The following is a 17,926-nucleotide window of genomic DNA, read 5'->3' as shown; positions in this document are numbered from 1 at the left end:
GTCACAGCACAGGACAAAAATAATACTGGTTTATGCTTTCACTAAAAGTAAGCAGCATTTTAGCCATTTCACTATAATTAAAAATAATTAAAATCACTCAAAACAGGAGACTGGGTTTCTCTCTGAAGCAGTGCTTGCAGGTTTCATTTCTCTTTGTTGACCATAGGGTGTCCTGTTTGATGCCTCTGTATTGGTAATTTACTCCCCAGACCTTTCAATCTCCTTCTACAAACTCCAGAAAAAGAAGGCTGGTCTTACTAATTGCAATACTCACTTTAACCTTGGATTGTTTTACGACCTGAGCACTAGGTAGCAGCACTGCATAACCTGAAGTGATGCTATTGCATTTTAAAGTATCTCTTTTCAACTCACCTTCCATGTAAAGCAAGTAAACTTTCTAGAATGGAGAGAAGAACCATTCAGCTTTGGATTACTTGCTTTTCACTGTTCTGATACAGCCCTGCTCTGGTTATTTCCCATCCCCCTGTATATGCTGTTCTGTTAGTTTTCCCATGGAACCTTAGAGCCCTGTTGTTTATGACAGTTTATGCTTTCTTTTTATTATTCTGTGGGTGGAAACAGCTTCAACAAAGCTCTTCTGAATCTCAGAAAGATATCATATTTTGGAAAGCATTCTTGCTATGCACTCTCAGATGCTGTCTGGTGTTGATTCCATTCCTATTCTCATAATGACAAAGGACGTGTACATGAAATACTATAGTGCTCTGGAATATGTCAGCAGTCACTTATTCAGGAGCTCTATTATTCTCTGAGGTGGGGTGTCATGATTGAATGACAAACAAAGTCTGCTAGTCTGCTCAATGGTGAAGGATGACATCCTGCCAAATACTTTTGAAAATTCCTTCAGACACAGACTGAAGATTTCAGGCTTATTGTCTTAGCTGGGTTATTGGCCTAATCCCTGTTTTGTTTTAAAGCTGGATATACAAACTTTTATGGTCTGATGCATCTGCTTATGAGAAATAAAATCTTTTTTTTCACACCTGTTATGATTGCAAGAGAGGTGTGTGTGTGTGTGTGTGTGTGTGTGTGTGTGTGTGTGTGTGTGTGTGTGTGCATGCTCCTGTGTGCCTGATTCTTTGGTGGATTTATATATATATATATATATATATATATATATATATATATATATATATGTATATACACACACACACACACACACACACACACACACACACACACACACACACACACACACACCTGTTATAATAGAGTTAATTTTCTTTATTATTGTATTTCTTTATTGTATTGTACTAAGTTTGAATTATTGTATGAACAACCTATTATTGCAATCTACCCTGTTTTTATATATTTTACTTGTATTTATTTCAAATATCTGTATATTTTATACTTTATATAATACTGTTGGAATGTAAAGTATGATTTTAATGTGGGGCTTTCCCCTCCCGGGCCTCTGCTGAATAAGTGTTAACAGCCCAGTCAGACTATGCTAGTAAACAAATATAAAATAAATAAATATATATATATTCGGCTGCTCCCATTAGGGGTTGCCACAGTGAATCATCTGTTTCCATTTCTTCTTGTCCTCTGCATCTTGCTCTGTCACACCAACCACCTGCATGTCCTCAATCACCACATCCATAAACCTTATTTTAGGCCTTCCTCATTTCCTCTTACCTGACAGCTCCATCCTTAGCATCCTTTTCCCAATATACACAGCATCCCTCCTCAGTACATGTCCAAACCAACGCAGTTTTGCCTCTCTGGCTTTATCTCCAAACTATCCAACCTGAGCTGACCCTCTAATACATTAATTTCTAATCCTGTCCATCCTCATCACACCCAGTGCAAATCTCCAGCTCTGACTCTTATCTTTTCATCAGTGCCACTGTCTCCAACCCGTCTAACATAGTTGGTCTCCTTACCATCTTGCAGACCTTCCCTTCAACTCTGTCTGATACCCATATGTCACAAATCACTCCTGACACTCTTCTCCACCCAGTGCACCCTGCCCGCACTCTCTTCTTCACCTCTCTTCCACACTCACCATTATTCTGAACTGTTGATCCCAAGTATTTAAATTCATCCACCTTCGCCAACTCTACTCCCTGCATCCTCACCATTCCTCTATCCTCCCTCTCATTCACACACATATATTCTGTCTTAGTCCTGCTGACCTTCATTCCTCTCCTCTCTAGAGCATATCTCCACCTCACCAGAGTTTCTTCAATCTGTTCCCTGTTCTCACTACAAATAACAATGTCATCCGCAAACATCATAGCCCACAGAGACTCCTGTCTGATCTCATCTGTCAACATGTCCATCACCATTGTAAATAAGAAAGGGCTCAGATCTGATCCTTGATGTAGTCCCACCTTCACCTTGAACGCATCTCTCACTCTTATGTGTATGTGTATATGTATATATATATATATATATATATATATATATATATATATATATATTCACTATACAATCTCGAAATACTGAAATATCCAATTTCAGTATTTCAAGACTGAATAGTCGAACAACCACATACCCGAAAATACAAAACTGCGAATATCACAATCTCAACCATACACACACACACACACACACACACACACACACACACACACACACACACACACACACCTACCTAACTACACTAAAACAAACAAAACAACACATAAAAACAGAACACACACACACACACACACACACACACACACACACACAAACACACCTACCCTACCTATAAGCAAGGGGGCAAGCCTACCTGCACCCCCATTTGGGGGGCTGTGCCCCCACCCCCTACTTATATATATATACTAACAACGAGGTTGCACTAAACACACAAACACACAAAAAACACCACCACACACACTAACATCCCTATCCAATAGCCTTAAACAAAGAACACTTACCTAAAACCCCAGATAAATCCACAAACCGCACCGCATGTCATGAACGCAATACCACAAAAGTGGATTCGGCATTACCGTAGCTGACATACTGCAGTTTTGCGTAACTGCACTTTCGCGTATTCCGTCTCGACGTACTGAATTTCGATATTTCAGTACATCGAGATTCTCTATTGTTTATATATATATATATATATATATATATATATATATATATATATATATATATATATATATATATATAAATACAAAGCAGTGCATGGTGAGTGGTATGGAACAGAACAGAGTGTTCTCATTAACATATCTTTTTTATTTTCCAAAGCACCAGGCTTCCATTTGAAGTGGATATAGTATCTTGTGTAGATTCCTGGAATGGTCTGTTAGATCAGTCTTCTTAAATTTCTGGCCCATGTAGTTTTTAAGAGGAGTATTAATGCAGTCAAGCCAGTATTCTCTCTCTCTCTCTTTTTTTTTATAAGCTACGGTCTGGTTAAAATTGTCTTCATGTATTGTATTGCTACATATACGTTTGATTTCTTTTGTTTGAATAATTCTTCTAAGCTGCAGAAATTGACCTGGATACATTGTAAGCTACACAAAATAAGCAAACAAAGAAACAAACAAACAAATAAATAAATGTATAGAGTAGCTTTGCTTTCAGCTCTGGAATGTTGAATAACATATGCATAAATGTACAACAGGAGTTTATAGTATTATATGGAAATGTTATTTTGTCACTTGTACAGCTAGTCTGGGAATACTTTGCACAAGCAGCCTTATGCAGTGTGTAATTTGCTTCATATGAAGCTCTGTGAGTGAATGGGTGACATATCATGAGAAACTGTATGACGCACCTACCAGTATGGCGAATATCTTAAATATTAATGGGCATTACACATCTATTGGTTATATGAAATCCTTGCTCTGTTCCACACATACTGGGTTAAGATAAGCTTAGTTCCTGAATAAAAATGTATCAATATTAATGGATTTCTTGATCATCAGGCACTACATAAGAAAAGGCCTGGGGAACACACTAAAAGTAACAAATAAATAAATTAGTATATTATTGCCACCTCCTGTCATTAGGTGGTGTGCGAAGTCTTAATTTGATTGCTGGTATGAGATTTTGGCTCTTTTCTCTCAACCTTTAGTCATCAGAAATGCATGACAACGACTGAAAATGTGTGAAGGTAAGACAAAATACACACCGCCCTCTGCAAGTACTGAAATTAGGCAGGTAATAAATCTTTCTGTGACACTGACTAATTACACTGGAAATAGCCTCATTTATACAAATCTATAGCCCAGCATCCATTTCAACAAAACATGTGTAGAAAATGTGGATAGAAAAAAACTGTTGCAACTAATAATTTTCTACTGCTCCAAAGAGATAAAACAATAGTAAAACTAGAAGTAAGAGAACAGATAAACAGAGTGCAGAGAGAGACATGGTACTTATGACCAGCCTTTGGCAGATGAGTTTGATTTCAAGTTAAAGTGTGTGAATCACATTGTCTTCAACTTAAGTGTATAAAAAATGATGATCAACATCTAGGGTTGTATATGCTTACACATACCTACATACAGAAAGGAATTCTGGTAGAAATGAAAGCCATGAATTCTATACACAACTATAAAATTGTTCGAGAAGTACAGACTCATCATGATAGGGATGAGTAACTCTAAAACTCTGAGGTCAAGGAGAGGAGTGGACCAGCATGGTGACAGTGATCTTCAACATAACTCTGAAGGTAATAGGCTAAGAACAGAGAGCCAGAGATGCTATAGAAGGAACTAATTAGATACCTGGAGAAGTGCAATAAAGGAAGGATGGCCCAAAGAGCAAAGATGGATTACTTAAGTGATACTGAGCAAAGTCTGATAATGGAATAGGATAAAATGAAGGCGGTAATGGTTTGGGTAATGAATCCAGATCATGCATGCATGGCAAAAGGATATAGGCAAAGGAGTTATGCGGTATTAAGTAAGCAATATCCAGAACAATGTATGACATTGGAGAGAAATGTTCTTCGGGGTGTTTTTGTTAAAGCTTTGTTTCCTAACCTAAAAGAAAGACAAGAAATACAAGGAAATATATCATGTTATGGGGAGGGAGGCGCTGTTCTTCATCATTCCCATACAGATGTCTGAGTAAGAAGTACCCTCACCTCCCAAGGATTTCCATGTTGCAGAAAGATGGTCCTAACCACAGCCACTGTGGGTGAAGAGTACTATCTCTAACATGAGGCACAGCATTTTTATTAAAGATACCAGATAAAGAATGGTGAAGGAGAACTGACCTTTGACCAACAAAAATACTACCAATTCTGACAGCATGTTTGGCATGTACAAAAACCTTTACTGGCTCCCTGCTCTCTCAGTCTAACTCTTTTCTGGTTCATAGGATGTGTCCACTAGCTCCCACCTTTGTGCTCTTAATTCACCCTTTCCTTTCTCCATCCAGGCAAGATCCCTCTGGTCCATTTATTCCCTGGTGGAGGTGAGAGTCAGTTGTTAGAGAGCAGGCCATTCTGCTGATCCTGCAGAGCGCCATTTTCCCATCTGCTCAGCTGCTTGTGCAATTCCACAGTTGCTGTCCCTGGAGATATGCACTACCATTCATGTGCAACCTCCCAGGTCACTAACTCACCACTATGTAGCCTGGACACTCAAGGTTGCTTGTTGTGAGCTGTACACCTGTGTTCCTGCAGGCATCACTAATATGGAGAGCCATACTGCCTCATTCACCCCAGGATGTGTGAGCTGGCATTGGCCACTGACTCATATCTTCCTGTGCCTGGTCTCTCCAGCACTTGTGTCACTAGTCAGACATGGATTATCTGGGTGCAGTCAGAGATTTAACTCCGAATGCTACAGAGCTGGATAAAGTGCCTTTCTGTTCCAAACGTAGGATAATACTTCTGAGTCCCAACAATTATGAAACAAAGTATAAGTGTTTAAGTAAAATGCTGACTTTCAAAACTCACTGTAACAATATGTAAGCATTTTTGGAGGAAGGGGCCACCCTGTGCACCCCGAGCATGAAAACCTGTACCCCCCACCTAATCCTTAATATTAACTCTTTTGACTGCAGTGCCTCGGAGTAAAGGCAATATTTTGAGATATTGCATATTCAAACTAAGTATATATTTGTGGGATTTCCACTTTCATTCCTGCTAGTCTAAGCATTGCAGATGCAGTCCTTATGCTCCTACCAGTTCCCACATAAGGACAAGTTATGATACTGGCAATGGCACTAGTTAATGGTCATCTGAAGATCACAAGACATTACTAACAGCAAGCCTAGTAAAGATTTTAGTTTAGAGTAGACTACCTTCTAATTCAGTCATAATTATCCCTCAGCGTTCCTGGCTTCCTATAAAAGAAGTTCAAAGAAATACATAAAGAAGTCAAGAAAGTAAAATTCTCATACTATATGAAATATTGCATTTGAGCCAGAAATACATAAGCTCTGCAGATTGCTTTAATTTACAAATGTTAATGTTCCTTATGTAAAACTTGGGTGCCTAGCTATCCAAGGATAGCTTTCAAGTCTGTGTTTGGAGATTTAATCTCAAGACCCTAGCAAATTAACAGAGGCAAACTATAAATGTTCAGTTTTATCATCCTGGTTTGAGTAATAAGAAATGCCAGGTAAAACGCTCCTAGATCTACCTTATACTAGTTTTGACATATGCACAGTTAACAAATATAACTAGTTAAGAAACTCAAACCTCAGTGCTATTGTTGATGCAGAGCAGCACATTTAGCAGAAAATTACCTCACTGACTTTCTTATACTAAAAAGTACATATGTCTCTACAAGTTTTAAATCAGCTTATAATAAAAAAAATGTGCAGGGCTGGTATATATGGACAGGCTGGCTAATTTCACTTATTTTGTTTTTATTAACTTCTATATTATTTCTTTAGTAATTTAAATAATCACATCTTATACCTGTCTTAGTACATCCCAGAGTTATGGGTGTATTTTAAGTTGGAAAAAAGGTACTTGTCAGATAGCAGAAAGACACCATGCTTATCCTTGTATTGCTAGCTGTGCAATGTCTGACAGTTGGTGGAGGAGATTAAGGGGCTATTAATGTGCTGTCTCCTGTTTTCCAGTGGTGCAAGGTTTGATTCCCTCAACCTGCATTACCTGTGTAATTCAGAGCAACTCCCTCCAGGGCTGATTCTGAAAAAGGTCCGTGGATATCAGTGCTCTACTCTGGCAAATGCAAATACAATAAATACAAGGGATGCTTTTATGCCTGTACAAACATGCTGATTTATTGCATTGCTTATGCACAAATGACAAAACAGAACAGATAGAAAAACAGAATCATCTAAGGAGTGAATACTAGCTAATTGCCACTTTCTCCAGGTTCTGCTATGGATCAGTTACTGAGGTAAAGGTAACCCAGCTTCTGTGACCAAACTCATTATGCATTTATTATTACCAGCATATATCATTCACTGCTATGAAAGCTGCAAATGCAGTGCACAAAGAATGAAGGAGCAACTTAATTAAAACGAACTGGGTATTACAAGCATGCAGCTGTGGTTTTACATTTATAGCTGAACATGATTTCAGTCAGTATTATCTAAGCATAAGAATCTCTTGTTAATAATTACACTTCTCTTGGTGTTCAGATTTAACAGAAATGTTTTGTAAGATGTCACAGAATCAGTAACATATCCAGTTTTCCAAAGCCTGTGTGATTTTTTTCTGGCTTTCTCACTGATAATTGAAAAACATTTTGAGCCACGTACTGATGCACTGTCTTAGCTAGTATTCTAAATCCAGCCACAGGCGATCATTACAAAAATCCTTTCTGCAAAGCTTTGTAATAGAGATGCAAATAGCTCTCACTTGTTCTTAATTTGATTTACTCTATGTCAGCCATAGGGGGATGTTTGAAGACTGGTAGCTTTTCTCTTTTCTAAATAATTTTGTCCTTGTGTACTATCAGCCATTCCCAAACTGTCTCAGCACATTCATTAAACCATAAGCAGGAGGGTCATCACTATCTTTTGGAGTGACATCTATCCGGAGAAACTGTCGTATAGGCACCCAGAAGAATTGCTTATGTCCTTGCTAGTATCCTGGCAACTAGAGGCATTTTTGCATAGTTTAAACCCCCACACCCTGAGTGAGGGTGACAAGTCACTGGGCTCCCCATAGGGCCCTGTTATGCACCCCGCTTTGTGGCTACATGCTGCTCTACATGTAGTAAGGAAGGATACAATGAAGTAGTGGCATGTTGAGTTGGAAGCCAACCCCAGGCACTATTTGCAATACCACCTGTCTCAGTTTGCACCCCTACTTTCTCCCCAACTGCTAGTCCTATCCTTCCCTGCCATCAAGTGAACAGGCCTGTAGCTGAACTCTGCTGGCTGCTTTGCTATTTTTAAAAAAATGAACCTTGGCTCAAGATGATTGTCACTATTGGAGTGAAACCCTGACCCCATGTGGAAAAATGGGAAAAAGGCTTTGCGAATGGATGGATGGATTTAAATAGGACAACTTCCACACGATAGTAGTTAAAAGAAACAGTTTGGTAAATCCCTCTAAGCACAAGAAATCTTGACAAAGCCAAAAATAATGGGTGGACAAAAGCTCTAAAATAGGAACAGATTTTAAATATTGCTAATGTAAACAGACTGTTTATAGAATAAAAGGTATTCTGTTGCCATGCATTTTCTGAAGGATATGACATCTGAAACTCAAATGTGTTTCATTATTTCATGACTTCAGTCCTTAGTGATTTTTGTCAGAAAAAAAAACACAAATTTTATAAGGAACAAACAAAAACTATGATTCAAAAAATCTGGGCATTCTTCAAAAATCTGGACACTTGAGAGATGTGGTTCTGACTCAAAGAATGTCTTCTGTAATAACACAGAGTTCAGATTACTGCCATCAGATCTCACTGAAACCATGATACCCCCATCTTAGACAAAATATTACACCACCTCTGGGAGGTCTTCCACACATTATAAGTGATTGTTGTTTACCTCATCTCGCCCATCAAATTCATCACATATTTGATGAACATGCTTTTTTTTCTGCATAACATTTGCATGATACAGTATCCAGGTTCTGCTGTTTAAACATCTTACATTCTCTTGCCTAGTGAGCATTAGTTTATCATTGACCGATTGTATATCCTTTCTTATCATACAGCACAGATTGACAACAGTAATTCATATATAATAAGGGTTACATGGAAAACATCACAGTGCACCACTGTCTGTAGAGCCTTTTCAAGGGTTATTTGCAAAGCATCACAGTAAAAGACTGTAAAACTTTTTTTACAAGGTTGCAGTTTCAGACTGGCAGAAGTAATTTGTTGTGTCTTTTGTTTTCCTCTGCTCAGAGCAGCCAGAGCTTTTGGTGAATACCTGTCCCAAAATCAGTCGGATAACAGAAGTGGTTCAGGTAAGAGCTGAGTTTTGTTCTTGCACATCAGGGAAACTATAAGTCATTGTTTACACAAGTGACTTGCTATAATAGCTGGATTATTTGTAGCTTCAGATTCATAATTAAATCTTCTGGGGGAAAGTTAGTGGACAAGGAAGGGAGGACTAATTTGTTTATAACTGCGTCATAGCCTTGCGTCTGCTGCCTACTCTGTTCTAACATGAAACTTAGCCTTGCTGCCATGGCAACCGAAAAGGTGTGAACTGCATTGTAGGCATCTGCTTATGAAATGGAGTACTGTGTCAAGAAGAGCATCTGTATATGGGGAATAAAGAAAAGATGTTATGTAATATAGAGATCAATTGTTTTTTCATAAAATTAAATCTTAGTATGGGAAGGAAGTGTGATACGTTTTCTACTAGGTGTCAGAAAGGGATATAGCATTTTATGAGAAGGAGCCACAAAGGAGAAAGTTCTCCATGTCCAATAAGCATTAAAAGAAATGAAAGGAGGGTGGAGCATCATTTACTGAAATCACAGTGACACCTTGTTCTCTTAATTTAATACTCAAATTACTGCACTAGAGTTTGCGCATCTTCTGCTATATACCTTAGATTGATAATTGTGTTTTAAAAAGCAGTGTGCGATTTTATTTTAACAGACATTTGTTTACCAGGATGGTGAGATTGGACTAGTAGTCCATTTTCAATGGAAGCCCGGGGAGAAAAGCTTCACTACAAACTAAACACATATAACAATATTTACTTGGTAATACAAAGAAAGTGTATAGAATAAACTGAGAACAACATCTAGGAGGGTCTAAAGTAAAAATATAAGAATATTACAATCATCCTACAGTATTATTTAATATTTTAAAATCTATTCTGTTGTTTAACATCACTGATTTCTAATAGTTTATTTTATTTAATTACCTATAATGTTAGTCTACCTGCTGCACATAGATATCTTTAAGGTTAAAACTCCAACTAGCCCTGGCATCTATGAAATGCAATTTTTTTAGACAGAATCCACTTAGCTCAGCTAATTTTCCACCCCCTGACTCAGTTTCACGTATGTCATGCCTTTCCTACACATATATAGCTTCTTTTAACAAGTGCCAGAATTTTTTCAGTATTGAATGTTGCTTTACTTTACTTATCATGTTGTCAGTGAGTCACAGACAAGTAACACAACTTTAGCAAGCTTCTATAGAGAGCTCATTGAGTCAACATCATGTCCTTCTGTGGTGCATGTCTTTTCTAGGTGCCTCTGCAGTCTGTGTTTACTATCTACTCACCACCCACACCACCCCAGGCCTATTTGTTATAACTCTGGTTACTTAGACCCTGCAGCTTCTATCCCCCACATTGCCATACACAAAGTATTTTATTCTTATCTCAGGTAGTAGCCAACACATGCACTTCCCATCTACACCCCACAGCTGACGGCATACTACTCCTTTATTCTCCCCAGGGCTTCTTGTACTTGTCACTGCCCCACACCCCATAGATCACAGAATGGTACTCCTTTATTCTTCCCAGATCTTCCTTTACTTGTTGCTCACTCACACCCCATAGATCACAGCGTGGTACTCCTTTATTCTTCCCAGATCTTCCTTTACTTAGAACAACACTTCCCTCTTAGTAGACACTTCAGGCAGCAAAATGACGAACAACTTGGTCAAATCTGCACACAAAGTTTATTGATTGAGTGCTTTCATTTCCTTAGATATAGAAACTTCATCATTGTTGAATATGTCATTATTTTTTAATATTTTAACATAAAAGATGGTATTCCAGATTTTTTATGGGTAATTACATATATTTTGCTGAATATATATAATGCAATGTCTTTTTAAATGGTATTTTTAGCATGCATATTTTGATTGGTCGTTTCTTTTAATATGGAGGGATATTTAAATGAACTGTTGGGATTGTGTTTTTATTCTGACGAAGCTTCTATTTCTAAGGAAACAAAAGCACTTAATCAATAAAGTTTGTGTGCAGATTTAACCAAGGTGGTCATCATTTTGCTGCCTGAAGTGTGTGCTATGAAGGAAGTGTTCTAATTTTGTTGTTTTTTCCTGGTTTCAGTGTTTGTTTTTTTATATGTTCTTTTACTTGTCACTCACCCACAAGCCATAGCTTACGATGCAGTACTCCTTTATTCTCCCCAGATCTTCTTTTACTTCTCGCTCACACCCTGAAAATGAGCTCAGTTACCTGTGCATCTCTACTGTGTGCTCCATTTCTTTGGTGAACTGTTAGCCCCCCCCCCCCACTGTATTTTTCTCTATGTTTCATATTTTCTGAGTCATCATGCATTGCTTTCCATACCTGTTTAGTTAGGAAATGTTACTGAGATCAGACATTGATTTCAGCAGGGTGACTTAGAGCTAAGCTGTCTGCCTCACAAATCCTGCATTCTATGTTTGATTCTGACTTCTGGTTACCGTATGTGCAGAGTTTTGGGTCTACATCAGAAGACTGAAAGACTAAAATGCTAAATCCCAAAAGACTGAAAATTCAAAATACTGAATGATGGAATTTGCCCCTTCTCCACTGTTGTGCAGTCTTGGAGTTCATATATATATATATATATATGTTGTTGTTGTGTCTTTCGGCTTTTCCTGGTTAGGGGTCACCACAGCAGAACTCCGGTCCGCTAATGATTGGCAGTAGATTTTTATGTGCCGAGTTGCCAGCTCTGATGCACAACCTTCAACGAAGGTATGCCCATTCATGCATGTCTCCACACAGAAGATGCTCTAGCTGAGAATCGAACAGGACAACATCTTATTGTGAGGCGACAACGCTACCGCAGCACCACCACCGCAGTTTTATATATATATATATATATATATATATATATATATATATATATATATATATATATTTTTTTTTTTTTTTTTTTTTTCAGAGTCATCATGCATTGCTTCACTCTTTTACCAAATTGTAAGGCAATGGTTACACTTCTGTAACAAAAAAATAGATGCTGATCTATAAAACATAAAACTATTATTGCTGCTACTTGAAGAGCTACAGTTTTTGTCCGTCCACTTAGCTAGTTATCCTAAAGCACTAAATTTTACAAAAATGGTATTTGCAAGCATTTCAGACCGCATCTACATTTCCCATGGTTACAACACTAATTATGATAGTGCAGTTTGTTGTCATGGCAAACACTATGCAGCTCTCATACCTTTGCTGTAGCGCAATTAAATGGAAGAAAAAGAAGAAAGCTTTTCAAATCTGTATATACAGTATTGTTAAACTAAAACATGCACTATAACTGGAAACAGAATTCAAAGAAAGAAAAAAATGTATGAAACATTATAACATAAAAGCTGAAGTATCTGCTCAGGAAAGTATATGCAGAAATACATTTGTCCTTTAAAATAATGCATTTGCTTGCCTTAATGGACTGAGGTAAGGGGTCTATTTAAGACTTAAGTAACAGAATAGATGCAGTATGCTGGGCCACTGAGGCACAGATATCTCACATCTCCTTTTCTTATGGGGCAGAATGAATTTACAGCGTCTTTGTCCTTTGACAAAGGTCAGATGTTTAGAATCCAGATAACTGCTGCTTGTTGAAAGTCCAGTGTCCCAAGAGGGTAAAGCTATCTATTTAATGTCACCATATAATAATACAAATAAATTAAGAAGCAGCAGAAAAATGCTCTCGACCTGACTGATTCTCTGATGCTGTATGAACCATATATTACATAGAGTCAGAGTGCTATCTGAAGTGACTTCTTTTGTGACCTTCCTTTTATCATGGGAAAGAAACTTACTTAACTCAACAAGTCAGACACTTTGCTCCTTATATTTTCTATACATGATTTCTCCCCTCCTATTCAAAGGGTTAAGTGGTATAATCCAACATTGAGCCTGACATCCATGCTAAGGGCTTTAGCTATTCTATTCCTGCACTCGACATCTAATAAAGGGTTTAAATAAGGGTATGGTAAGGAATTAAATATATGTCTTATGAAACACAAGTGATATTGAACTGAAACACTGTAAGTTAAATTCTCCATCAGGAAGGGGTTTAGAGTGGCTTAGACGTTTATCAGTGCTCATTTTGCCATCTTATGACTTGGGCTGTAAGGATTTGCTTCAATCATAGCCCATGATGGGAATTTGTCTGCACAACTCCTTGAGGGATCAATGACTTAGAATTTCATTCCTCTAGAGAGGTGCTTATACAACTCAAGAGTCTTCATCCAGAAATATGTAGTAAGTGGATTTGATGCATTATGGAAGATAAACAAGCATCACACACATTCTTGGGGCCAATTTGATGACATCCAGTTTGTCTAACCACATGGCTCTGCTAGCAGAATAGCCAACAAAATAATAAAGGGTGGGGGGACATCAAACTGTGTAATGAAGAAAACTCCACCTGGAAATGAACCAGAAGACAAGACTGCAACAGTAACTTCTGTACTAGTGTGCTATCTCCTGAGTACAAAGTGAAGGGCTTGTAGCTCATTACTCAAACCCAAATGTCACTTTATCCACAAGAAAACAGTGTGGGGGATTTCCTCCTACATTGTGGTCCTGGTGTGATGTGGAATAAAACTGTAGTCTGGGATATTATTGAGTAGGCTGACAAGTACATATCTGAAAGCCATCTGGTACTTGGCACTGCTTACAGTGTGACAGTTTCATAAACGTTACGGTTATTAGGGATACTGGGATCAAAAATCTACAATGGAACAAGAGAAAATGCACAGAATTAGATAAAAAATAAAAAAACAGAGTGAGTAGACTACACAGACTGCTAGCAAATTTAAATTGAGAAAATCCATGCAGAGAAGGACAGAAAAGATGATTCCGCCTGTGTGATTATATTTTACAGCCACTGGAAAGGTATAAAGATGCCAGTAGTTTCTAATGTATGAATCATTCAGAAGTAAAACTATGAGCAATGTATCTTTGTTTAACTACTCAGGAATAAAGCAATAGAAGCATAAAGAACAGCGCAGCCATGATATTCGACTCAGACCTTGCTGTGAAATCTAGAAAATCCTTACTTTTCACTCTGTTTTGACTGGTTTATATAAAGATTGCTGGATGTGAACCACTAATCTACTGCAACAATTTCAGCTTCAGCTTTATTAAAGTGCTTTTAAATTAAAAAAAATGACTTTGAAGTAAGAACAATTAAAAATAGTAAACTATGTAAACATTTAAAATGTAAAGTAAGATGCTAATTTAATAACAAAAATAAACAATCAGTTAAAATACCATCAATGTTCAGATTCTTTTGTATACCCAGTGTCATAGTTAAACTTTGAACTATAAAATCTTCTGAAAACAATCATTCTGAAAGGTGACAAACATGAATCAGCAGAATGAGCAAAGTATAATATTTTCACATTTGTAAAATTCTTTTTCAGCCACAAATTTATGGATCACAGTGGGATCAAAAAGCTAGACCTTCAAGAAAGTCACTTAAAACCATTGGCAAGTGCAAATATTTGTGACTGTGTGACAGTGCATTTTCACTTTATCAAAAACTAAAAACACTATTTATTGCTACCAGGAATATACTCATCAGTTGTACACAAAGATAGCTCTGTTATTTCTTGATGTTTCTGAAGTTTGAGGGAAGAAAACAGTTCAATTAGAGCCTCTGTTAGTGTTAAAAATGACAAATGTAAAGTTTAGGATACCGATGCTCAGCCCTGCGTCCCTCGTCATATGCATGTGCATTGTCCATATACAGTCTCCCTTTGAGATGTGAGGTGAGGGTTGGTAACTGGGTGAAGGGACAAGGCCATCATACTGGAATTTGTAGGGAACATTGTTTTCTTACCTGGCAGTAATCTGTCCCTCTAAGTACACTTATGCATTGTCATGCACAAAATTCATGGGTGCATACACCATAATGTGTTCCTGTACAAATGTGCTGTGTTTTGTCATCCTACTTGCAAAATACAGGTATCTATCTGATGCCACTCCTGCAGTGGCTTCACCTTCACCTTAGTGACAAAGTACTGGGTGATTTTCACTTACTCGACCCTCCATCCCTCACTGCCCTTCTGTAACTTAATTAGGATTGTTAAGTAAAAATGATTCTGAGGCAGTAGAGCAGGACACCTATTTCCTGCTCCTGCACAGCAATATTCCCCAGACAGTATAGCATTAATACTGCAGCATACCTCATTAATACTACAGTATGCTGCAGATCCATAGCAAAGGTTTAATGCTATAACATTCCTAGGGACTATAAGTACATTAGAAGTACTACAATTCATTGCTCATTCCTCATAGTATGATACAATAAAATACTGTTGTTAAAATGTAATTGATTAGTAACACAAAAGTGTAACACTATCATGTACACAACTAACATGTAGTACTTTTAAAATACTGAGTATGAATAAATGCAGTTCTGCCATTAAAATGTAATTCAGTAACAAAAGGTATAATCCTATCACACATTTAAGCAGTACAGACCACTTTTTATGTACCGCAGGTATTTCACAGGTCCCTCACAGTATGCCCCAGTAATAATGCTACCACTGAAATGCAATTCTATAGCAGCAAGAATGCACTGCCGTCACATTCGTAAACATTAGAGTATTTCTGTTAGTATTGCAGGTGCATAACAAGACACTTACAGTATAAAATACTGCAACTCACTTTTAAAACATAATTCATTAACAACACAAATGTGTGATGCTGTCACATTTCCAAGTATTAAAAGTACTTTATAGGTATTACAGTGTAATGCAGGTCTCTCACAGTATGAGCAGGTGCAGTGTTTTCATTAAAATGCAACTCTTTAGCATTCATAAGTGCTAACTGAATGATGACAACTATGGTGATCCACACAAACATAAAGCATGGGAGGACCTTGTTCAGCACAGACTTCCTAACTTATGGTAACCATGGAGATACCTAACTTATGGCATCCTTAGTAATGCAGGGATGGTACCAGCCCAATGCAAAGTACTGAAGCTGTGGCAACAATGTTGATGAATGGATGGGATCAGTTCAACAATCAATAGGGTATCAGTAGTGCAGAACATGGGTACATTTTTGTTATTTCATAATCCTATAGAATAACACCCTGATGTAGTGGGATCACTAGTCACCCAGGGTGTCATGGTATCCTCATAGATCACAGTGATGCTGATTTATTTACCACACATTTTACCAGCACCCCTCTTTTTTCTGCTCACTGATTGTATTCCCTCTTCTACAACACTTATCTCTCTGCCCTTTGCAGTGGCTTACCTGCCAGACTGGGGCAAGTAACTCATAAACTGGAGTGGGGGTTCTGGTAGCAAGGTAGTGCAGACAATTTGCATATCACACATCATGATAATAAAGGGAATTCTGCCATTCCTCTATGGAAGATGGATATGCAATGCCACTTGATATCCAGCCATGTCAAGTGACTGTCTCTGCCTGTTTGCAATAGTACTGACAACTACATCCATCCATCTTTACAGAAAGAAATAGGCTAATGGACATTCTACCCCTAAGCACCAGTCCTAGCACCTGGGTTTACTTCATTTTGTGAATCATCAGTGCTGTGGCCAGGTTATAAACTTAACTACTTTGATCTGATGGTCATATTGACCTACAAGAGAATATTAGAATATTCTTGGACTAAAGTGCTGTTTGCCACTCACTCTTGCAGTTTGATGCATGAATAATCTTTTGCCATCGAGTAGGAGACATTTGGACATTTGTAATAGTTAGTCCCCAGGTATTCAATATAAAGTACACTTTAGGTGAAAGAAGATAGCATAGTCGTAGACATGTCACACCACAGCAGGAATTTCACGAGGAATGCAGAGGAAAAAGACTTTTCCTTACGTTTTCTTCATGTGATGACTTCAGGTTCTTGACTGTTTATTAAATAGTGTTATGCAGAAAGTTGTAATATTGAATATACAACGTTGAAATATCCAAACACTGAGACTTTAAAATATCAAAGTCAAAATAACTAATAACCTACATGTAAGGAGAACAGAGCTAGCCCCTTGCAGGACCCATATTGGTTTTTGTTTTCCAGCTTTGCTAATATGGGTTTGATATAGTTTGCTGATGATTTGTGTTCCAATGGAATGTATGTGCATTTTAGATATAGGCTGCAGTAGGTATTTTGATTTCAGCATTTTAATGTTTTTGCATTTTGATATTCTGACATTACACATCCAGTCTTATGACAATCAGAATACTGCTGTCCATTAAATTGTCAGGGACTCTTTTTCACTGATGTACAATAGAGTGCCTCAAAAAGTTGTTGTCCTGAGTTTAAAACCCTGCTGCCTCCCTCTTGGCATAGCTGCACCAGCAAAAATGCAACCAAGTCCCCATCCCCTTGCCAATTCATCATAGGCTTGGTCTACTGTTCACAGTGGGGTCACTGCCAGGGCTCCATCCCTTTATACCACAGAGTTGGAATCAAGATCAGAAGTTGCATTACTTGTAGAATAACCCAATAAATTGTTGACTCATTAAAAGTATAATGAAACCTTGGATCAGTCTCACAGACCGAATGCAACCTACAGGCAGTGTGGACAGCGCTTTAAGGACATTTTCATTAGTATATGGGACTTGGGCAGTATCCTGGGAAAACAGGCAGGAT

General features: G+C 37.8%; 1 protein-coding gene across 3 annotated transcripts in view; it reads left to right on the top strand.

Annotated features, from left to right (window-relative positions):
- NSMF (NMDA receptor synaptonuclear signaling and neuronal migration factor) overlaps positions 1-17,926 on the top strand; it is a 150,444-nt gene that overhangs the window by 21,600 nt on the left and 110,918 nt on the right. For all 3 annotated transcript variants that reach the window (XM_044058741.1, XM_044058743.1, XM_044058742.1), the window contains exon 2: positions 9,267-9,328. In XM_044058741.1, the coding sequence (XP_043914676.1) occupies positions 9,267-9,328 (62 nt within the window). The remainder of the gene's footprint in view (positions 1-9,266; positions 9,329-17,926) is intronic.

The sequence above is a fragment of the Protopterus annectens genome, chromosome 16.part0 (assembly GCF_019279795.1).
Source record: "Protopterus annectens isolate FY-2018-M chromosome 16.part0, PAN1.0, whole genome shotgun sequence".
Lineage (NCBI taxonomy): Eukaryota > Metazoa > Chordata > Ceratodontiformes > Protopteridae > Protopterus > Protopterus annectens.
This window is presented reverse-complemented; position numbering and strand designations above follow the sequence as displayed.